At 33.7% G+C, this 24673-nt stretch overlaps 1 protein-coding gene across 8 annotated transcripts in view; it reads left to right on the forward strand.

Moving 5' to 3' along the window:
- IKZF2 (IKAROS family zinc finger 2) overlaps positions 1 to 24673 on the forward strand; it is a 163780-nt gene that overhangs the window by 88326 nt on the left and 50781 nt on the right. For 7 of the 8 annotated variants that reach the window (XM_047085767.1, XM_047085764.1, XM_047085770.1 and 4 more), the window contains 2 exons: positions 15236 to 15502; positions 22241 to 22408. In XM_047085767.1, the coding sequence (XP_046941723.1) occupies positions 15236 to 15502; positions 22241 to 22408 (435 nt within the window). The remainder of the gene's footprint in view (positions 1 to 15235; positions 15503 to 22240; positions 22409 to 24673) is intronic. The other variant, XM_047085771.1, reaches the window with a different exon arrangement.

A 24673-nucleotide genomic window follows, 5' to 3' on the forward strand; every position in this document is an offset into this window, starting at 1 on the left:
AGAGGACAGTGGGCTTTGAGATGGATGTGACAAAAATGTAGATTTGGGTATTCTTGTGTCCCTGAAATAATTTCATTCATTTTGAAGGTAGAAAGAAGTAAAATGACTTGTAATGGTTTGTGTACTTACGGTCTTCAAGCAGAGAAAGACTCTAGGCTTCTGAAACTAGCAACTGGTATGTTTTCAGTAACTGAAATTAAAAAACCTTGTGGCTGCTTGTCCCAGAGAGCAAGGTAGCTGGTATCACTGGGCTTGGCACAGTCCATGTGAAGTGCTGAGGCAGTCCCTGCAGGAACTGCATTCCACCTCCCTGGAAACCTGCAATTTGCCTCTTAGTCCCAGATGGGAAGGAAGCTTGCAAACAGCCACAAGCCATGCATAATGGCAGGGTTTACATCCTACAGGGACAAAGCAGAAAAAAGGAAAATTCAAAAGTGTCTTTATAACATTATTTGATTCAAGGACTTTATGCTTTTTGTGAAGGTTGTAGGACTCTTTTTTTTTTTTTTTTTGAGTATGTTGTGTTTGTTTTGCTCTTTTTTTTTTCCTCCTGGATGTCAGCCAGTATTCAACTGAAGGAAATATATGGGATGGCACATTAATCACACTGTGCTTTTGCTTAAATAGCTAACATTTATTGCTTAATACAGACCAACATCAACACATACCAACTAGGTTTCCAATATATATACTGTGTGTGTGTGTGTATACGTGTGTGTGTATGTGTGTGTGTTGTGTGTGTATGTACATATATGTGTGTGTATCTACATACACACACAACACACACATATGTAAGTGCACATTAACATTTAAACATGCTCTTACCTATGACCTTCAGAAATACATTAGGACATAGATTTAGAAATGCTGTTTTAAGCTAGAGTTTTTAGTTATATGATTTAAAATGGGTCTTATATGAACCTCAAAGTAGGAAGAGATTTTGTATAAAGAAGAGTCATTTTTAAATGCTTCCTGAAATTTTTTCAGCTTCATTGAAGTATAACTGACAAATGAGATTGTAAGATATTTAAAGTGTACATTGTGATGATTTGATATATGTATACGTTGTGAAAGGAGTCCTCCCACCTAGTTAATTAACACATGCATCACCTCACGTGTTTATCTTTTGTGTGTGTGAGGGAACATTTAAGTTCTACACTCTTATTAAATTTATATAATACAGAGTTAACAATAGTCACCATGCTATACATTAGAACCTCAAACCTTATAAAATCTCATAGCTGAAAGTTTGTACCCTTTTACTAATCTCTCCGTCCTTCCCTCATCTTCTAGCCCCTGGCAACATACTTCTCTGATCTCTGTTTCTGTGAGGTTGACTTGTTTTTAGATTCCCATATAAGTGGTAACATACAGTTGTATTGTCTTTCTCTTGCCAGCTTATGTCATTTGGCCTAATGCCTTCAGTGTTTATTGATGTTGTTATAAACAGCAGGGTTGTCTTCTTTCTTATGGCTGAATAATATTCCTGTGTGTGTGTGTGTGTGTGTGTGTAACATATCTTTATCCATTCATTCATTGCTGGACACCTTACGTTGTTTCCATATCTTGGCTGTTGTGCATAAATAAATAAATAAATGGCATCAGATTCATAAAGGAAGAAGTAAAACTGAATTTACCTGTAGATGACATATTATATACAGAAAACCCTAAAGACACCCATCAGAAAAACTGTAGAACTAACCAACTCAGTTAGGTTGCAGGATACAAAATCATTGTACAAAAATCAGTTGTGTTGTGATATACAAACAACAAACTATCAGAAGAGATGTTAAGAAAACAGTAAAAAAAAAAAAAAAAAGAAGCGTGGGGGGGGGGGGAACAGTCTCATTTGCAGTTGAATCAAAAAGAATAATATACCTAGAGATAAACTAAGCCAAGGAGGTAAAAGATCTGTAAGCTGAAAACTGTACAGATTGATGAAAAGAAATTGAAGAAGACATACATAAATGGAAATATATTCCATGCTGATGGTTGGAATGATTAGTATTGTTAAAATGTTATCCTACCCAAAGTAGTCCATATAGATGCAATGCAGTCTCTGTCAAAATTCTAATGACATTTTCACAGATAGGAAAAAAAAAATTGTATGGAACCACAAAAGACCCTGAATAGCCAAAACAGTCTTTGGGAAAAAAGAACAAAGCTAGAGGCATCACACTTCCTAATTTCAAACCATGTTACAAAGCTGTAGTAATGAGAACAGTATGGTGTTGGCATAAAAACAGACACATGGATAAATATAACAGAGAACCCAGAAATCACCCCATGTGTATATGGTCTATTAATTTACATCAAAGGAGCTAAGAATACACATAGGGAAAGTATAGTCTCTTCAGTAAATGATACTGAGAAAATTGGACAACAACATGCAGAAGAATGAAACTGGCCTCATATCATATACCATACACAAAAGTCAACTCAGAATGGGTTAAAGATTTAAATTTAAGGCCTGAAACTGTAAAACTCCTATAAGAAAACTTAGGGGGTAAGCTCCTTGACATCAGTCTTAGCAATGATTTTTTTGTATAAAGAAATTTATATTGAATACTAAATAGCTAACAGTTATTACCAATTACACAAATTATGTTTTTGCATAAAATTTCAAGTATAATCTGGTTGAATCCTGGAATCACAGGTACCACAGACTCCAGGGACCTCAAGAGCCTTGGCCTCAGGCAGATAGGCTTTTAATTATTTTACCTGCACAAATAAGTCACATTATCTCCATTTCACAGTTAAGGAAACAAAGTCTCTAGAAGGTAACCTGCCCAGTTAGAGGTGACAGAGTTATGGTGTCAGCACTGAATCATAAGCTGAGAGAAGGAGGAATAAAACCCAGTTAGTATAGTCTACTTTTGACCTGACCAGAAAATATCAAGTGTTTTTAAATAAGTATATTTAAATGACTTAGGAATTCTTTTACATTTGAGACATGTAATAACTTACCTTTACAAGTTTTAAAAAAGCTATTTGTGTGCCCTGTATTTGGCATATCTCACTTGGTCTCTATGATACATAGAACTATGTCATCACTTTAAGAATGTTTCATGTACTTTAGTTACAGCTTTAAAAAGCTGGCCAAAGGATGATCTGGAAATGGGAGCAGACAACTCATTGAATAATCAAAACTTCGGTTCACAGATTGAGGACATGCTTAAAGTAACCACTTCCAATTCAGAAGAATCCTTCTTTTTGAAATAGTGATCTTATGAGAGTGTTTGATTATTTATGCTCTACATTTTGCACTGAGATTTTGTAGTAGTATTATATTCTGGGAGAGGGCTTACCAGTTATTCTCACCACAGTATTTTACTGTGTGTAGTTGCTCATATATATAAAAAAGGTACACACACACACACACACATATCCATATGTGCATAAATGTCACAAGTGCCATGGAAGCAGGGACTGTATCTGTTTGTTCACTGCTGCATTGCAGGACCTGGTAGAGAGCAGATGCTAGTAATTTTGAATAGCTGAATAAGTGAATTCTAAGGAGTTTCCTCCTTCATATTGTGAAACACAGTCTGTTAATAAATTGACAGTAACTGTCTTTGAAATTACTGCTTTACAAGCGTTAATTCTCTTATATCTTATTCCTTTTTAAACTCTCTTAGATATTAGACTATTTTTATTTGTTACTCATTGCATGTATGCATTTCAGAAAAAGAATGGTGTCACTCAAACATGTATCAATGCCTTTTCTTTATGATGGCCCCCAATGTTGAGTGCCATCTCTCTTCTCTTTATTGTAGAAAGTGTATCCAGCCTGTAAGTCCTATCTTAAATGCCTCTTCCCTCATGGAGCGTTCTGTATCATCCTGTGCTTCCCAGTAGTAAACATACCTGTACGTTTATATTTATTTGATGTCCTACATTTTATGATGCACTTTCATATTTTATCTATTAATAAGTAAAATAGCTCTAAAGGTATCTATACACAATTGTATACAGCCCTACAAGCAGGTATTATCATTATTTTGATTTTACAGAAGAGAAAAATGAGACAGAGAGGTTTTTAAGGTCCTGTGGCTAGTAAATGAAAGAACCTGGCCTTACACCCAAGGGGACTGAATCTAGGTCCACAGGCCATACTGCCCACTCTAAGTGATTGCATGCTTTCCCAGTCTTAGGAATTTTACATAGAGGATATTATCCTCAGTTTGCACAGTAGGAAACAGAGAGACATTAAGTGACTTAAGGTTCACATGTGTATAGAACTTAAACATGGGTATTTGAATCCAGGATTTCCATTATTCACTTAGTACCTCCTATGTTGCAATTATAATTTTTTTTATCTGTTAACATATGTACTTTATATGACTATCTAAAATGTCAACTCATTAGGGGTATTATTTAAAAAACAAAAAACAAAAAAAAAATGCTGCTGCTACATTGTGGAAAATAAGTATCTGATACTGATCTGTTAAAATTTGCTGGGTGGTTTCCAGATTGTTTCCTTAATCACCACTATGAGTTTTCTCCTCTTTGTTACTATTTGATATATTTTACTGGGTATACATTTTTAACTGACCAGTCCTGCATCTCAAGAGAAATGTTAACTCTGCTTCTCACACAAGTAGTGAAGTATTTATGGAAGAACACCAGGGAAAGAGTTTCTGTAGCTTGATGTGAGTATGTATGTTCCAGATTTAAGAAACCGAGGATATGCGAACCCAGAGCATGAATAGCTGTTGAGTTCCTCTGTCACTTCAGTTCAGAGACTAAGTAAAGCTGCTGAAGTACGTCGCATGACTTTGGTTCTTTCCTCTGTTGCTGTTGCCCTGTAATAGAAACCCTGCTCCATTTCTTATCTGTTTCTCTTTAGCATGCCGGCAGCACTGCCTTCTGACCTGGTTTAAGCGTCCTTAGTGACCTCTGGCAATGCAATGTGTTGGGTCCCTTCTGGAATATGCCCACTCAGCTGGATTTTACAATAATGCTTTTACTTCTTACAGAAGTTTGGTTGAAAATTTGTACTCCCCTTATTAAAGATATTACTTCATAGTATAATTTGCTTCACAAACCTCCCACAGTTATGTTAAGCAGATGGTTGCCAAACACCAGTTCAAAGTAGATTGCTCTTATATGAAATAAAATCCATGTTCAGAAAATCTGGCACCATAAGCTGGTCTTCTTCCAACACAGGCTCTCAGACAAATTTCTCTTTACTCAAAGCTGGCACACTACTACACCTGTATTAGACATGCATAAAAAATGGCACACACACATGTCAGATGGCACACACTAATTCAGAGTTATTTTTCGTTTACATTAACATCCCCCCCCCTTTTTTTCTTTACTGGTCACTAGTAACCACTTTGCTTTTGGTAACACAAGGGAAACAGCAAAAATTTGTTCATCAGTGAGTTCTGGGTTCCAGTCTCAGATTTGGCTCTGAATAGTTGTGTCACTTGGACATACTTCACCCATTCTGAGCATCCTCATGTGTAAAATGAGGATAGTATTAGGTACTTCACAGAGTGGCTGTCGTGATGAAATCAGGAGACATATGCACCTACAGTCTTTCCTGTAATACAGTGGTCTTTTAATCAAGGTTATGTTGATAATGTTTTATGTTTAAAACCAAATCTATATTGATATATTTGTTTGTCCCCTGTAGTTAATTTATGCATGGTCTCTGTAACTTCAAAAGAGGGGTGCAATATGTAGATTAGCAACAGTCCAACAATTACTGAGTATCTGGTGTATGTAAGGGTACAGTGATTTTACAACTGTGAATAAAGATAGCACTTCTTTTCAAGGATCCTATTCTACAGGGAATGTAGAGTGAAGACAAATAAACGAATGAAATCACTAGAATGTGCCTTTATGCTCAGGAAATACTTCATGAAAAAAGGTAGCAGATAAGTAGCTTTGAATGGCATGCTAATATTGATAGAAATAGGGAAAGGATACCAGAAAATAATAATAGGAGCCAGCAAGAAACAAAGAGTAAGTAGAGATGTATAGGATGAGTTCCAGGAAAAATGGCTGGAAAATGACTGGAAAAAGTATGAACAACTAAAGGGCTAATAATAGAACATATGGTGGAGAGCTATAGTGGAGCTGTCTTGAGAGTGTCCTTAAATTCCACACCAACACCTTTGTATTTAGTTTGTAGACACTGGACAGTCATTGACGACATTTAGAAAAGTAATACGAGCTCTGCTTTAAGAAGATTAATTGAACAACTGAATATAATGGGGGATGAGTTGGGGGAATGGAAAGTGGCAAGAGACAGAAGAGAGACCAGTTAGAAAGCTGTTCTGGGTGAGATGGCATAGGTGATGTTAAGTTGTTCTGGGTTACATGAAAATGCAAAAAAGGAGATGGATAGGCAAGACGTGGCAGATATTGAATCTTTAGAACTTGGCTAATGAAGTCATTCATTTAAAGGATGGATAAAGGGATAGACTGTTGTTTGCCTGTGGTATTTCTATTTAAAGTAGGCTTATTTCCTCCGCATTGTACATTTCTCATGAACAAGTAGTCTGCCAAAATATTGAAACTTCATCCTTGGGCTACAATGGTACCACTGTGTTGGGCTATGAAGGTATGTGGTTTGATGATGGGCATACTCTATAAGATTTCATGCATTGTGGGAGACCATCAAGGAGTCAGATGTCTTGCCTTCCTTTTTCTTTTTTTCATATAGAGAGGACACTTATTTTGCACTTATTTTGTGGTGAAGACCCTTTAAATGTAAATGAAATACTACATGAGTTGCTCGTAGGTATGATTTATCTTTATAACAATTGACACAAAACTGTCAAAACTTGACCACAAAGGAAGTCCTAAAATGCCATCCTCCATAAGCTGTTGGTTTAGAGATTAAAACTGATAATATTGACTTATTCCTCAAATGGCTGTCTTTACCTACCACTGATAAGTCATAGCATGTCATGGAATATAGAAAAAAAAAGTGTCATGTGGATAGAGGATTACATATTGACAAATTCTTCAGGAACATGGATCTACCCTTGCCTTAGGACCAAAGCAAACGTAAAAACTAGGAGGTAGTTGTTTTGAGTGGACAAATACGTTCCAAACTTGATAGAAAATATTAATTCAGTAGTTTCTTTTATGGAAACTTAACGTATTTTTATTTCATCTGACCATTGTAGACTTGAATCCCTAGTATTTTTCAGCCAGTGGACATAGGTTTAATAGCATCTAAAAGATCTATTTGTCCATGAATGATATTTGTCCTAAATATAATACTATTACTATAATACTAATATTAGTTACTTGTTTAATTGTAGAGCCATTATCATGTCATAGAAAGATGGCTTAGCTAAGAGGCAGAAGATCTGAAGTTGATACTAGGTTTACTAACTTTGTGTTCTTAGAAAAGTCACTTAACAGCCATGCCTCCATTTGTTTTTCTGTAACTGCCCTACCTATCATTCCTTGTTGAGTATCAGTTGAAACAGAGTATATATTTTGTAAATAATAAAGAATTGTAATAAGTTGCTATTTTTCTGTTGCTATTACTATTAAAAGGATTCTGTATCCTTAGTGTAAAGAGATTAGTCTGCAGTTTTCACGAACATCAAATGTCATTTTTCCCATAGTTCAGATGATGCAGATGGGTAAATCAAAGTAAACAAATATCCCAAGGTTCCACAATTAGTTAAGTGACAGAAGGGGATGTAAAGAGTCCGGTTTCCTGCCTTCAGGTATTTCAGGTACAGGGAAACTTTCTATGACACTGTTCTTAGAATAAAAGTATTTCAGAAATCAGCACTGTCTTGATTTAGTTCTTGTAGGTTAAAAAAAAAAAACCCATAATCTTACTTTATTAGAAAGAGAGGGTGGGGAGGAAGAGAAAATGTGGTGATGTGATGTACATATTGAGAATGCTACCCATAAATGGCTCAGCTGCAGTTTGGCAACACCAGTGTCTGCACTTGTCCAACCATTTATAAAACAAATACTTCAAGGATGTTGTGAGGGAGCTATTTTGCGAGGCTTACACATTTATTTATTCACAGTTGAAAGAAACAAAAAGTGGATACTGTGTGAAATTTTGTTGAGATTTTTACAAAACGACTGCACCTACCTTAAAATAATTTTTTTTTTTGTGATTTTACTTTAGTTGTTTAGACTGTTGGTGAATTCTTAGTAAATAATTGTGCTTTACATCAGAGTTTTGAAGGCAGTTTGTTTTTCTAACACATTATTTAAAGAGCTGCTGGGCTGTTAACATGGATTTAATCATGTTTGGTGTTTGTGTTTCAATAGTTTAAATGAGAGAGAGTTAGCTCAGAAGCAACTTCCATAGACTATTAGATAGACATATTGATTCAATTAGTGTGTATAACACCACTTCAAGTAGCTGGCATAGATGGGGAGAAATTGATGCTTGTAAGTAATAACACCCCTTAAGTGTCCTTTTGAATTCTCACACAACAGAAACCAAGCATATAAAAAGTCCACTTATATATCATACCTATATTCCCCCCCTCCAATTTAGTAATTAAAAAATGGCTTTAGTTACCTTTTGTTCATCATTGTGAAACAAATATTTCTTTTAACTCTTATTTACTTCCTTTAAAAATTAAAAATTGAAAAAATATTATTGGAAACTAAACAGATATAAATCACTGAATTGATGTTAACTAATCTAGAAAGCCTATTTTACACTCCATTAGATTAATGAATATCATATCCTTTCAAATATAGCAAATAAATCATAATCCCTTTGCATTATTTTCCAAACTAGGAATTTTAATAATCTGTTCATGGATTAGTAAAGTCAAGTCATACTAATAATATTTTAAGTTGTAGAAAGTTTGAGATATTAAAAATATTTTAATAATGATATTTTAGGTTCTGATTACTATGGTATTTCCCAAACCTGGCATTTTAAAATGATAGGATTATCTGTTACAACCACATAATAAGGATCAGGATAGAATTTATTTATTCAATTTGGTAATACAAAATTAACTGAGTATATTTCACCATTCATATCAAAAATGATCTTTTCCCCCCAAATTGTAAAAGTTGAGAACTTAGTATTTGAAGACATCAGTTGCCAGACATTGTGAAATCATATGCTATCTTACACAAGTGGGTGACTTGAGGAAGGCATGGAGTAAAAAATAGTAAATGTCCAATTTCTAAGGAAGAGCCTCTTTCCATTTATGTACTATTCAGGTCAATAAATTTATTATGCAACCAAATTATATATGTTAGTCATGAACTCTTTCGTGACCTGTTTCTGAGTATGTATTATCCTGTTAATATGGATTTCTTATTTAATATTCTTCATATTTTAAACTTTCATAATTTTAGCAAATTATTGGGCAAGCAGCCTATACTTAATATTTGCTAGTTCATTTATTTTATTTAAAATTTTTGTTAAATGTTTTATGTATTTTTGTTGAGAGAGAGAGAGAAAGAGAGAGAGAACGAATGGGGGAGGGGCATAGAGAGAAAGAGAATCTGAAGCAGGCTCTAAGCTCTGAGCTGTCAGCACAGAGCCTGATGCGGGACTCGAACTCATGAACTACAAGATCATGACCTGACCTGATGTCAGACACTCAACCAGCTGAGCCCCCCGGGTCCCCTAGTTCATTTATTTTTAAAGAGAATTCAGTTTTGGTCTTTGTTTCATATTGGTTGAGGTGGGTGAGTTCTAGAGGTGTGATATCTATGAGTGTGTGTAACAATGTTGTACATTTTATTTTCCATTTCATTTTTAAATGGTATATATGAAGTTTTGAACTCTCTTTTTAAATTTTCATAGTAAAATAATAGTGGTAAGGAAATTTTTGTTATGAAACATACTGAATTAAAATAGTTTTTAAAACAGCTTCACAAAATAACGTAATTTCCCCCATTTGATTTTCTGCCTTTTTCCTCATAGTAATCTGTATCTGTTTACTCTTATTCTTACTCTGAGTTTACTCTTATCTCTTATTCTGAATACTCTTATTCTTCTATCCCTTTATTTAATACCATATTAGTGAATTAAAGGCAAGTTTAGTGTAACTTTATCATTCACTATTATGTATCTTGAAACAAAGATAATTATGAAGCTTTTGAGTGTAGAGAGCCTAGTATGGTTACTGAAGAAACTTTTATAATTGAAAATTGTTTAGCCTGGGAGTCACTTATAAGCCCCTGTGTAAGTCTCTTTACTTCTCTGCATTGCTGTGATCATCTGTAATTGGAGTCAATTAAATTGTGTGTTTTTGTAGCATCTATAAGCTATATTCTGAAGTTCAATAGTACTTTAAAATCATAAAGAAGAGGAGGGAGTTTGCATTTTGAAGCAACTTTTTGCATAAAGATGTATGTGGTACTTTTTGTCCTGAAATACATTCAGAGCTTCTTCTACATAAAATTGAACATAAAAATATTTTTATTGACTATTGTTTGACCTGTGTTCATAAACCTCTGAGTCTACTAAAAAAAATCATGATTAACGTTTTCATGATCATTAATGCTGTAAAATTTGACATTTCCTTTTTTAAACTGTAAATCATCTCCTTTAACTTAAGAAAAAAAGACGCATATATTAAGCATCTTTATTTTGTTCATTGAATATTTTGAAGTATCTATATATTATAGTTATTTGTGACTACAATATTGAATGACAATGAATGAATTGATCAAATAATTAAAATCTTATTTCACATCCCTTTCATTGCTAATAATTTGTTCTGACAAAATATTGTTCTTACTAAGCAGTTACTGTTTGTCATTATAGAACAATGTATAAATTCCTATAGATACTAAGAATGTAAAACTCAGGTATAGCAAGGAAACGAGCTTGAAAAATAATTCTTGGTGTTGAGATTTGTAATGAGATATCATTTTGCTCACAGTAACAGATTCTCATCTTCATAGAAATTATCTTCCTGTTACCAAATTATAAAAGAAATACCATATAATGAAGCATAAAAATTTAATTTCAAAGATATGATAACAAATGTACTATGAATATTATACAATGCTTAATAGTTATAATAGCTTTATATATTATAGCTATAAATAATCATATATCTTTCATTGATACGTAAATTGTAATTTAGGGTGTATATAAGTTTACTGAACACATGAATTTAATCATTAATGACTTAAAATATAGTGTCTTGCATTAATTGGAAACATCTTAAATAGAAAAAAAAATTTGTAGGGAAATTTATTTTATATTCTTTGAGTAAGGAAATTTTTCTATTCAACAACTAAAATTCAAAGCCTATTTTAATTGCTTTTTATCCTAAATTTCAACCTAATTTTAGTAGGGCAGACTAAATATTAGTTAGGATGGGATTTTGTTTGTACTTAGGCCAACATAGGTATATAAAATTTAATCTGATATGTATATTTTAAAAATGTGCTGCATTCATTGACTTACTATATCAATGAATGTAAATTACTGTATTTACTATAGCAGTAGTGTATACATTCATACATGATATAATCCCTTAGAGTATAAGACTGCTAGAGAAAAGATTGCTAGGGTTTACCATTTCTTCTGTATTTTAGTTCTAACAAATGTATGCTTTTTTGAATATTCAATTATATTCCTCTGTAGACAAAGTTCTAACTATAACTTTAATACACAATAATTTTTAATGACATTTTATCCATGTTTGGTATTATGTTTTGATGTATGTATTATAATATTATTAAGGGAAAAAGATAATATAATATCAAGTCATATTCTTCATAATTCTGTGCTGTTTTGAAATTTAAGAGGCCCATATTTTCAGACTCAGACCTACACTTTTTTTTTTTTAAAGAAATAGAGGGGCGCCTGGGTGGCGCAGTCGGTTAAGCGTCCGACTTCAGCCAGGTCACGATCTCACGGTCCGTGGGTTCGAGCCCCACGTCGGGCTCTGGGCTGATGGCCCAGAGCCTGGAGCCTGTTTCCGATTCTGTGTCTCCCTCTCTCTCTGCTCCTCCCCTGTTCATGCTCTGTCTCGCTCTGTCCCAAAAATAAATAAAAAACGTTAAAAAAATAAATAAATAAATAAAGAAATAGAAATATTTTTTCCATCTCTCATTTTTTTTAATGTTTTATTTATTTTAGAGAGAGAGAGAGAGGGAGGCAGGCAGAGTGCAAGCGGGGAGGGGCAGAGAGAGAGGGAGACAGAGAATCCAAAGCAGGCTCCAGGGTCTGAGTGGGGCTCTAACTCACGGACTGTGAGATCATGACCTGAGCCAAAGTCGGCCGCTTAACCAACTGAGCCACCCAGGCGCCCCTCAGACCTACACTTTAAGGTACATTTCTTCAGTCTTGAAATGGAATGTTGGTAGACTTTACACTCATTAAATGTAGCTGATCAGATGTTGACCAGTTCAGGAATATGAATGATGGCATTGCTGTGCAGTTTATAACCTTTAGTACATCACTTAAACATGTGGGACAATTTGCTCACAGATTGGAATATGAAGTCATGCTATATAAAGTCATACTCTTCATTTATTTTCTTAACTTTTTCTTTAAGTGGGAGTTATATGGGACTACATAGGGCAAAAATTAGTGTTTTACTTTGATTGGAATAACCTTTGTTCCCAGGGGGAAAAATCATGGAAAAATTTCTTGAATATGGAAAAACTTATTGAAGCAAAATACAGAATCTAGAAATCATAATTGAAAACTTTAAAAAATCAAAATGTAAAATTAGTGTATATGCTCCCAAGATACCCTTGAGTAATAAGATTAACCAGTATTTTTGCAAAAATATAACACATGGGGCTGAGTTCCTTTGTATATATAAAGCATTTAAATTCAGTGAGCATAGACCAACAACCAAGTAGAAAAATGGGCAAAGAACTTTCATAGACAAATCCCTAAAAAACCCCAAACATTTAAACATGTATGTCTATAGATGCTCAACTCCACCTTTAAAAAAAATACAGATTAAAATCTATGGTAAAATACCAGTTTTTATCTATCAGATTGACAGTTCAATGTGATATTATATAATAATGTCTATACTAGCAATAAACCATCTTAAACTTCTAACAGTAGAGCCTAGGAATAAATTATATTGATAAAATAGATTCTATGCAGGCATTAAAAAGAACAGTGTGCATTTCTGTGTACTAATATGGAACAATTAAACAGATATTATTAAATGAAGAAAGCACAGTTAAGGTTAGGTAAATTGTACACTCCAGTTTGTGTAAAAAGACTATCATCTATAAACACACACACACACACACACACACACACCCCTATACTTCTGAATTAGAAAATAAGGATAATGGTTGCTTTTGAGAATATAATGGGATGGTGAATTTTGGAGAGAAAAGGATATAATTTTCATTTTTTATCCTTTAATTTTTCTTTACTATATTCATGTATTTTTTAAACATATAAAACAATTCTCAAAAAAAATCTTAACTTACTAAAACATCTCAGTGGATACTGCCTGAAAACCTCCTAGATGCCACACGTTTTTTGAGCATGTTGGGGATATTAAGATGGATGAAATAATGTCTCTACCCTTCTCAAAAACCAGTAAAGTACTACTGATTTGTAAATAGGGTAAAACTCAATGTAGTAGATTTTCTGTTAGAGATGGGGCCAAGAAGTCTGTAAAATCTTTTGTAGATCTCAGAGTAGTTTACATACTATAATTGATCTTCACAAACTTTATGGAATAAACAGCATTATCTTTCACCAGAAGAATGATAGTTAAGCCCATTTTCTGTATTTGTTCACTTAATGTTCACATCAGCCTGAGAAAGTGGCTACCATTACCATCCTTGTTTTGTAGAGTACATGGAGAATTCAAGTATCATGCAGAAGGCGACACTGCTTATAGTGAGTGCCAGAGCTTGTATTCAAATCCAGGCAGTCTGGTTATAGGATCCTTACTCTTACTAGCTAAACTATTCTACTTAAATTTCATTTTGAAGTTTGAATTCATTTGTAGTTTGCAAACAAAAGACAACAGATTCAGAGGTTAAATATTCAGTTCAAGATTATACTGCTAATAAGTGTCAAAGCCAGTCCTAGAGCTATGGTCTTTGGACTAAACGCAGTGATCTCATTTTGCACCATGCTGCCTCTGTTCTTAGGGGAGTTCCAAGGAGGGGAGCAGGGGAAGAGCCATTTTGGTAGCACTACCTGTTTAAAGTACTAATAACAAATCACAGAATATGTGGTTTCTCTAAGAAAGCTGCAGTAAAAAGAACTTACTTCCTTTTATGAATGTATTTCCTCCATTCAAGTAGTACCAAATAATTTGTTTTGCTCAGGAACGCTGATATGATTTCTTTAGAAATTTTCAAGATCACTGGATAACAAAACAAAACAAAACAAAACTGGTATTCATTTAAAGCCTGTTTCTGCTTTGTGAAAAGACTTTGTCAGCAATCCAGAATGAGGGCTGTGCTAACAAAATTCCAACTTTTCTGTGGGATGATCCAAAAACAGCAAACAGAAGGCATTAAATTTCTTAACAGTCACAAGTGTGTGCATGCACGCTATGCCATTCCTGTCATTCACTGCTTTTTAGTGTGCATAGATTAAAGTTGGAATACTTTGATTTGCAGACTAATATGTTCCACGGAGAACTTTTTTTTACATAAAAAAAGTAGCTTACAAGCATGTGAGGTCTGTGCACTCTGCCTTACATTTCTATAGCTCCTCATTGAATATATGTTTTCAGTCTCATTTTAAGATACTTGCCTTGACAGTATGCCTTCATACATCTCAGACATTTGCTTAAGATCCCAAGTAGTTTCTCTTACTCAGTTCTGGAGCAGGTTTACACAAGTACTCTGATGTGAAACCTAATGTGAAGTATATTCATACAATCATATGATTGTTAAATTAAGAAGAGGCTGACTGCATGGCTCGGGGGGTTAAGCAATATCTCATCTTGTTTCTTGCAGAATCCTACCTGAGTTTCAAAAAGTAACAAACTCAAAAGCCAATACCAGAATTCAAGACTTGCTTAAAAAATATATAAGTTAAAGAAAGAAATATATGCAGAAATAAAGTGTCATTCTGTTTACCTAGAGCTTTTCTGAACCATCTTTACTTTCATGCTAAAGTCACTAAAATATCTTAGAGCACAGTATGTGTGGACATTGCATTGGTGTTGGCACATGCAACATCTCCATCCATGTTGATATAATGGTACTGGGTGGAGAAGCAGTGTAGATAACAACACATAACCTGCATTTTAAATGTCTTCATTTCTCTCTCTCTCTCTCTCTCTCTCTCTAATTACAGCAAATTCAGTAAAACTAGAAATGCAGAGTGATGAAGAATGTGACAGGAAACCCCTGAGCCGTGAAGATGAGATCAGGGGCCATGATGAAGGTAGCGGCCTAGAAGAACCCCTAATTGAGAGCAGCGAGGTGGCTGACAACAGGAAAGTCCAGGAGCTTCAAGGCGAGGGAGGAATCCGGCTTCCGAATGGTAAACTGAAATGTGACGTCTGTGGCATGGTTTGCATTGGGCCCAATGTGCTTATGGTACATAAAAGGAGTCACACTGGTAAGCAGCTGAAAGAATAACCTGATGACTGCCTGTGACATCTGATGTTGATATTACCTGACATCTATTCTCTTTCCTTTTTATTCAGGGGTGGCAGTGGTGAAACTACCTTTTCAGAATTCTGCTAGTATTGGATTGCTGAAAAGCAGAGAGTAGCCTGGGTCTTGACTTCCAGCCTTCAAATCTGAATAGCATATCAGAAAAGAAGTTTGGGATTCAGTTTCCACAGTTCTTAATATAGCAATAATATGATAAGGGTTCAAAAGGTATAGGAGAATCTCATTGTGTAACTTAATCTTTTTGTATTTCTATACATATTTTACCATACCCATGGGCAGGTAATATAGTTTGCTAGCTAAGAGTTTATACTATAAAATGGTACTCATGCATTTATATAGAGGTGGATCATTTTCACCTTATCTGGTTAACTTCTTGGAATACAATTTCCAATCAATCTTTGCCTACCATGGGTCTCTGTATTAGGGAGATACTTTCCCTAGTTCAAGGTGTTACCATCTTCCTGTGATACTTTTTTTATTATAGCTCCTGCGAAGAGATATGTAGGGTGTAGTATAGTATAGCTAGAGTGGTGAACATGCTGGCAGGAATGTGCAATCATGGAATAGGGTAAGGAAAGAGACCTCAGATTAATTTAATATATACTTTTTGACATTTGTGTAATGTAAAAGACAGCTAAATGAGGAGAAGGCTTTATTTAAATCTCTCTATAAATTCTTTGGCAAAATGAAAAAAAATTTTAATTAAAAAATGAGATTATGTTAAGAAAAGCAGACGGTTAACTCTTAAAGTTTTAAGTTCATATGAAAATTGATATAAAGATAATGATACCTTTAGCTATAATGCCAAGTAGTATTATATAGCAAAATATTAATCACTAATACTCAGAATTTTTAAATATGGTACTCTTTGGAAGAGACATAAATCATAATGAAGTTGGTTTAAAAGATTTACTTCTAAGTAATCAATTTAATTAGTAGCTGCTTAAAATATGAAAGATACAAGATACACTGAAGTCTTTCTAGTCCAAATCTCTCATTTACACGTGAAGAAAGTGAAGCCCCAAATAGTCAAATGATCTGTCCATTATCTCTTATGTGGTTATGACACTAGAACCAAGGTTTCCTGATGCCCAGACTGGTTTTGTTCAAATATACCAAGCTCAGTATCTTCAAGGCACCAACATTTTCTGATGAGATATGACCCTAAGGCTGATATCTTAAAATTTATAGTAAGAAGTTACACATTAAAATCAGTGTTATCTTAATCAAAATCATCAGCTTTGGAACCTGTACCCTTATTCCAACTATACAGTTACATGTTTAGTTTTTGCTTTGATTTTAATTTCCTTTTTAAACGGCATATTTTAAAAATATTTATATTACTAGTACAAATGTTTTTTACCTTAATTGAAAAAAATTTCTTCCCAGGGCGCCTGTGTGGCCCTGTCAGTTAATCCAACTTTGGCTCAGGTCATGATCTTGCGGTTCATGAGTTCAAGCCCCACATTGGGCTCTGTGCTGATGACTCATAGCCTGGAGCCTGCTTCAGATTATGTGTCTCCCTTTCCCTCTGCCCCTCCCCTGCTTGCACTCTGTCTCTCTCTCAAAAATAAATAAACATTCAATTAAAAAAAATTCTCCTAGGAAAGTTAAAAGATCAGGTTTGATATTTGATAATAAAAAATATGAAAAGTCTATAAAATAATGACTCTTCTTTTCTTCTGTGCTCATTAAGTAATGTTAATTGCAGTTCTAAAAGAAGAGTTCTACACAGTTATTATGTATTCATTATCTCACAGTGATTATATTGAGGAAGATAGCACCCATTCAAATGTGTAACTTTCCCCTTCTAGCAACATATAAACAAAATTAGTATAATGACTTTTCATTTGAATTGCATATAGTGTGCATTTTAAGGCTGAAAAGTACACTAACAACAACTTTTTTGTAAGATTTCTAATAAACCTTTTATGGTCTGAGTCAAGGAAATTGAAAGAACCTGAGTATGCTCTATTGAGTATTTAGGTTAATCAATGTTTCACTGTATCTGCAGTGATTGTCCTGAGGATTGTTGGTTTGTAAACACAAAAGTAGTTTCATACCTACTCTACTGTTCATTTGATCTTTACTACTATAGCAGCATTGAATTATTTTGATTCTGAAAATCCTGAAATTGACATGGAAAATGTTTTTAGTTATACAGATTTCTGGAAGGTCTATGAATATGGGATTCACTCAACTATCAAAGGCAAGGAGAATGGGAAAAATAGCTATTTAAAGTCCTCTTGCAACTCAGTGAACTTTTATTGTTAATAAGTGTTTATTGGAGTATTGTAAACATTATACTTCCCTCAGATCTGGAAAGTTTTTGTTAAAGTTAATAGCCATTCTTAGAGGAGCTTGGGATACCTGCCACACATTGTTGACCTTAAAATTGTGATGTATCTTTACATTTACTATGTTTATATGTATTTCTGATGACTCAGTTTATACATCTGAATGGGTCATGACATTTTCAACTCCCTTTTAATACTACTCAAGAACAGAAAGTCTATTTGTGAATTTTAATTTAAACTAGATTAAAAAAATGTGGTCAGGATCTAGTCATTAACCAAATGTTTTCTCATTAATACCATGAACTACTGTCTTCATTCTAGAACTTCCCCCTCTTACCAATTATTTACAGCTAGTATAAAAGGCGTGGTCTTAAATTTTTAGAAAGCCTTTAGGAAACATGTTTGTGTGTTTAGCTCATAGAATATCTAATATAAAATTGATAGTGAAAAAAGCTACACAACCACCCAGTTTACTAAAATGACATGGAGTATCATATCTAATTCACTTCTTCTTCTTTCTCTTTCATACTCTACTAAAGTACCAATTCCAGTGTCTTACAAATGGCTTTGTGTTATTTCATTGGTATTGCTACTTTAGTAGGTAATCAGGTAATATTGTCATCGGATACTCCAGGCACTCTTCACTGGGATATAGGCAGAAGAAGTAGGGGTAGTAAATCAATTCATGCACAAACATGAATTGATGTGGACATTATAAATACAGTCTATCCTTAACTTTTCCCTTCTTTGGGGTAGAGTACTCCCAACTTTGTAACTTTAAGTTTTAAGCACATTATTTTGTACATTGTAGCTTTGTGGAACCATTCTCTTGCTCCAAAGCCCTCTCAACAGGTGCTTGGGATTTTTCATATTTGTAGGTGGTTGTTCCATCCAACACGGAACACCCTCTTTCTTTGATTTACGAAAGCAAATTGATGCATGTATATTTGTATTTCAATTGGATATTTAAACACAGATCTAGAAATATGTGTTTATGAAAGTATATAAAATATTGAAATATAATTTCAATGGATAATAGATAACTTCATTCTGGGAATAACCACAAAAAGGTCCTTGAGTAGATTAGATTAAAAAACAAACAAAAAGATAAAACAAGAAGCAGATTGAGAATGGAAATGAATGATAGCATGGCTACATATTAATTGTTCTCCTGGATTCAGAGTTGTTAATCCAGACTTTTGTGCCCACCCCATGGGGCAATTAGTTATCACAGATACAGTAGCCTACTTGATTTTTTCAATTGAATTACTGTATAGTGAATTCAGTAAATTTGTGATGTTTTCCTGAAGTTTGCTTTTATTTATATCTGAAGAACATGATTAATATATTTTCAGACAAAGTCTAAACTAATTCTAAAAGGACTAGTTGATTCAGTCTATTATTACAGAAAGAGCAAATTATTTAAAAAAATAATTGAGATGTGTTGTTTCAAGTAACATACACAATATGGGTAGCTAAGTGAACCTTTTACTTAAATATCAGATCGTTTTCCACATATCTCATAATCCCAATTCAAGACTTAATTCATGTAAAGCGGATTATTTCTAAAAGCTTCATCCAACTGAAATAAAAGTGAATTATTATCATTGCCCTTTTCCTCTTATCACAAATGGGAACATGACTTGCTACCTTCATCATGCCTTTCTTTATTTCCCATGGCCATGGAATATAGTTAGCAAATGCCTCCCATGTAAGACTTACATACTCAGCAACAGACAATATTTCCTGATATACCTAGACCTCTTTTTATTTCTCTGACCCCTTTAAGGATGATCATATAAATTCAGAAATAATTCTTACTAAAAATATTAGAAGATATCTGGAATATTTTGTAAATGTAAAAATGAAATTATCCTGTCATTCATTAGTCTCATATACTCAATTAGATGAATTTTAAAATTCTTTTTAAAGATAGTTATTATTTTATTTATTTTTCTTTTTTGATTAGTATTACTTGGAATGACAAATTCAGTAGTCTAAATTAGGAATTTTTAAATATTTCACTTGTAAGAGGCTTAATGAAAATCTAAGTTAGCATGTTTGAGGAGTATATTCTAAAGGCAAACATGATTTCAAATGTTTTTGTTTACCAAACTAATTTAATTCATTTTAAAGTTATGGTACACTAATTTGTTACTTGCCTGGAAGACCCTACATAGAGAGATTTCAAAAGTAAAATCAAATATTTGGAGTGAAAAGTATAATTTCCATTTGCTATTTTCCTATGGTATAAAAATTTTTACAGAGAAAGTGCCTCTTTCTTTTTTATTAGTAATTCCCATGGCAGGGGTGGGGAGTAGAAAATCCTGATTTTAAAAAGCTATGGACTGCTATTTCATTGAAAAAAATGTCAATGAATTAAATTGTGTGTGTGTGTGTGTGTGTGTGCGCGCGCACGTGTGTGTAAAGATGTACCAATTTTAGATTTATTTTAAAACTTTTATTAGTTTGTGAGACTTCATACAAGAGGTTTCTTGGTAAAGTATTTCTCCTTTAAGCAGTATTTAGCATTGATTTAATTGTCAGTTTTATCAAATGAATCAAAGAAATGAAATAAGATAAAATTTAAGGTAACCATAACATAAATTATTTTCACTTAACACACCAGCACAAGGACTTTTTCATAAATTAGCTCAGAAGATCTCCTGTAAGAAAAACCTTAACCCTTGCTACACAAACACAGATTATATATATTTTTTTCCCTTGGTATATATCATAAAAAGTTCCAAAATGAGCAAGTAGTAAGAAATTTAAGATAACACCTGATGTATCACTCAATGTCTTTAGGTATTATAACAAATCTATATGATAGAATATGCAGTGGCAGCTGCAAGAAAATGGCCAAAGTTTATCTTCTTTATGCCTCCTACCTTTCTTTAATAAAAAGAATCACTGAATTTGCATTAAAGGCCTCACCCAAATATTGAGGTTTCCTTATTCACTATTTACAAATGTTTCAGTTAAAGATATAAAACATGACAATTCAGTATAAATTTTTAGGTATTAAAATTATAATCTTCAAATACAGAAATAGTACAGTTAAACCAAAAGTGAATTTTTTTTTTAACTTTCTGTTCTAAACTTTGAGCTTTACTATTTTGTACTATTTAGGTACTAATTTATAATTTATTTCATGAATATCTTTAGAGACTGGCAAACTTAAAATAGCATTTTCTTCATGGTTTGACCATACTTGCCAATTTTACTGCTTCCTCAACTGTGTATTTTTATGTTCAGTGACATTTGTGACAGCCAGTTGACCCAATAGACTAAACTGATAATTCTGGCTTGAACAGTTTTATAGTGGTATCCAGTAATAGGAGAAAAGAGAGAAAAGATTTCTATAAAATTATTTTCACAACAAAATTAATACAGGAAATGTCTGGATTAATAATTTTCTTTGGATTTTCACTGTTTATATCAGAAATTTTTCCAAAGCTTTCACTGTTAGTGACTAGGAGAATCGAGAGACCTGGGGGTGGGTGAAGCTTTAGAGATTTTGTGATAATGAGCTTTGTTAACCTGGTTCATTCGTTGAACTTTTTTGGCCCCCTGGTAATAAATCATCAGCTAAATGAAAGAGTTAGACTAAAGATCCCCTCCAGGCCAAACTAAAATTTCTGTAACTTTAAAAGAGATAGTGTGGCACAACAGAGCAAGATTTTGTTGTCCAGCTAAGCAAGATTCAGTTATCAGTTTGAGTACTTTTTAGCTCTGTGACTATAATCAGATGCTTTGATACTTGAACTTCAAGTTCTTCATTTGTAAATTGAAATTATAGATACCTAATTAGAAATATAAGGATTGAGGGGCGCCTGGGTGGCGCAGTCGGTTAAGCGTCCGACTTCAGCCAGGTCACGATCTCGCGGTCCGTGAGTTCGAGCCCCGCGTCGGGCTCTGGGCTGATGGCTCAGAGCCTGGAGCCTGTTTCCGACTCTGTGTCTCCCTCTCTCTCTGCCCCTCCCCCGTTCATGCTCTGTCTCTCTCTGTCCCAAAAATAAATAAACGTTGAAAAAAAAAAATTTTAAAAAAAAATATAAGGATTGAAACATTTTCTGTAAAGCAACTAGTAAAGTCAGTAAAGTGGTGGCACTTAGTTGTTCAATCAGTGGTCAGTGCTATTGCTGATTCTTTTGAGTCAGTGACAGGAATCCTGTAAAATTTATATAAAGAGAGAGAACGGTGCTTGGCCTGAAGTTTAAGGCTTTGGTATTAGCAAATTTTAGTTAGATAAAGTTTAGAAGACTTACAGGGGAGAATGTTCTCAGCACAGAGAACCTAGCACCAATTAGTAGTCTACAGCAAATTGGTCACTTGCGTATAACCTACTTGATCTTTTCTACCTCTTTTCCTTTTGGCAGGTGAACGTCCCTTCCACTGTAACCAGTGTGGAGCTTCTTTTACTCAGAAGGGAAACCTTTTGAGACACATAAAGTTACACTCTGGAGAGAAGCCGTTCAAATGTCCTTTTTGTAGCTATGCCTGTAGAAGAAGGGACGCCCTCACAGGACACCTCAGGACCCACTCTGGTAAGTGTCACTGACTCTTTGAGAAGAAAGCTAAAATACGAGAATTCAGCAAAGTGTTAAAGAATGATGCAGAGTAACTTATAGCTTTGGTATATGGCTAGGAATTATCTAGACAATATTTTTATTTGTGTACACTGAGTAACTGATAAATCTTGCAAGATGCATATGGCCCTTCCTTTTTTAGACTCGTAGACTTGGCAAAAAGGAGCACTGTCAACTGAAAAGTCTCTTATTTTAAGCCATTGAAGTAAGGAAACAAGTGTTCTATGGATTTTCTGTGATTTTTAATTTTATAATTATTAAGTCAGTATAATTAATAATTTAATTTATAATATATAAATTAATGTATAATTAATTCTGTAATTATGGTTAACCCAGGATAATAGAAAATCTAGTAAAATATCATAGTTACATACTGATACCACCATAGAGGAGATGAAAGCTGTGATATTTTTCAACTGATATAGTGCCCAGTCTGGGAGTGGGAAATCAAACATCACTATTTTTAAACTTGAAAATATTATGCTCATTAGCAAATTGGCTGTGGAGTATTTTATATTTCATTTAAACGCTCCTTGTTTCTTTAACTCTCAAAATACAGTCATTGGATTTTCTCTGAAACATTTCTCTGCTTCATAAATCATCATTAGAAAATCTAGAGTAAGTGTGATATTTTTAAAATGCTAGAGTATAGTACATAAAAGAGAAAGAATGATTAGAAATCTGAATGAATCTCATTTGACTTTTAGCATGAATTGCCATAACCAAGAAGTTAAAGGTGGAAAATTAATATAGAGTACTCTCCAGCCAGTTTTATATCCTTCTGTCCATAATGACATATTAAAATTTAATTTTAATATGAAGATATGATGGAAGTGATATTTTCATCTACATTGACAAATTGTATTAGAGAGTGCTGTGGATTGTGAGGTAATACTTGTATTATCTATTTTTACATTTTTTCCTATTAATCCTTAAGGCCTTATTTTTTAACATGAATGTGAAATGTATAAAACTAATTTAGATATTAACTTGTCAATGTGGAGCAGTTGTAGAAAAATGAAATTAATTCAAACATTAAAACAAAATATTTTAAGTATATATAGTTACTTGCCTCCCTGACTCATAGCAATTCCCTTATTTCTAACCATGACATTTTATATTTTAAATTATGCTATGAAAATTACATCTTTATTATAAAAATTATTCTTTATTGAAAGAATGTTCTTAAGATGTGACAGTAAGTTCCTTTAGCTAGCCATGTACTCTGGCTTATTAAAGTATTACTGAGCTAACCACAGATTATATAAAACATAGCTTTGCATGAACATTAGCTGTTACATGAAGTTGAAGCAAAAATACAACTTTAAGCATCTATTTCATTCTTAACAAAATTGTGTTGCTTTTAATAATCATGGTTTAATGTACACATGTTACTTTACCTGGGATTGCTATATTATCCTTAGAAGGTTTAATGCCTTCAGCGCTCAAGAAGGATTTCAATACTCACCTTAATTTGTGTTGCCTTGATATCCTTTTTGTTCTTTTAACACATCCATCCCTGTGGGTGGTGTTTAAGAAGACACTTTGGTTTTTGTTTCTATTGAGCTGGGCAGTTTCAATCAGCATCTTTTTGCAAATTAGTCATGACTCATCTAGGGGTTCCTGACTGGTGCCTAATGAAGTGAGGGATGAAAAAGGTGTCACTCCAAAAGTAGGCCATTCCCATTGTCTTTTACCAGGCCAGACACAACATTTCTTACATGGTTCTGTGTAATTATAAATTGTGTGTGTGTAAAGTGAAGCTGTTTCTGTGAAATCTTATATTCTGTAAATAAATATATTGCCTCTTTGAGGTTCAAAAAAAATGAAGACGTGGACCCATAGTGGCAATCATACTGATTTTACAAATTAGTATACAAAGTCATGATTTTGTAGATATATAAACAGATTCAAAGTGGCTAATAAGGAGAGCTTAATGGAGTAATGAGGGGGGGTGTCATCCAGCTAGTGCCTCATCAATGGGTGACATGAATTCAGTTATACTTCCAACTGTAACCTAAAATATTGCCAATTTTTTAATAATAGATACAGTGTAAAACATAGCCGCTAAAGTCCATGCTTCTCTAATTGTTCAGAAAGTTCGAATTGATCATTACAGCTTTCTTATTCTACTACCAATTCCACCTTCCCCTTAAGCTTACCCTGTTTTGTAGCACCTGGGCTAGACAGGATTCTTTATCTGATGAATGACCCAAATCTTAA

This window comes from Lynx rufus, unplaced genomic scaffold (genome assembly GCF_022079265.1).
Source record: "Lynx rufus isolate CCGP_SWC_20201006 ecotype Redwood Valley unplaced genomic scaffold, mLynRuf1.p SCAF_2, whole genome shotgun sequence".
In the NCBI taxonomy this organism is placed as follows: Eukaryota; Metazoa; Chordata; class Mammalia; order Carnivora; family Felidae; genus Lynx; species Lynx rufus.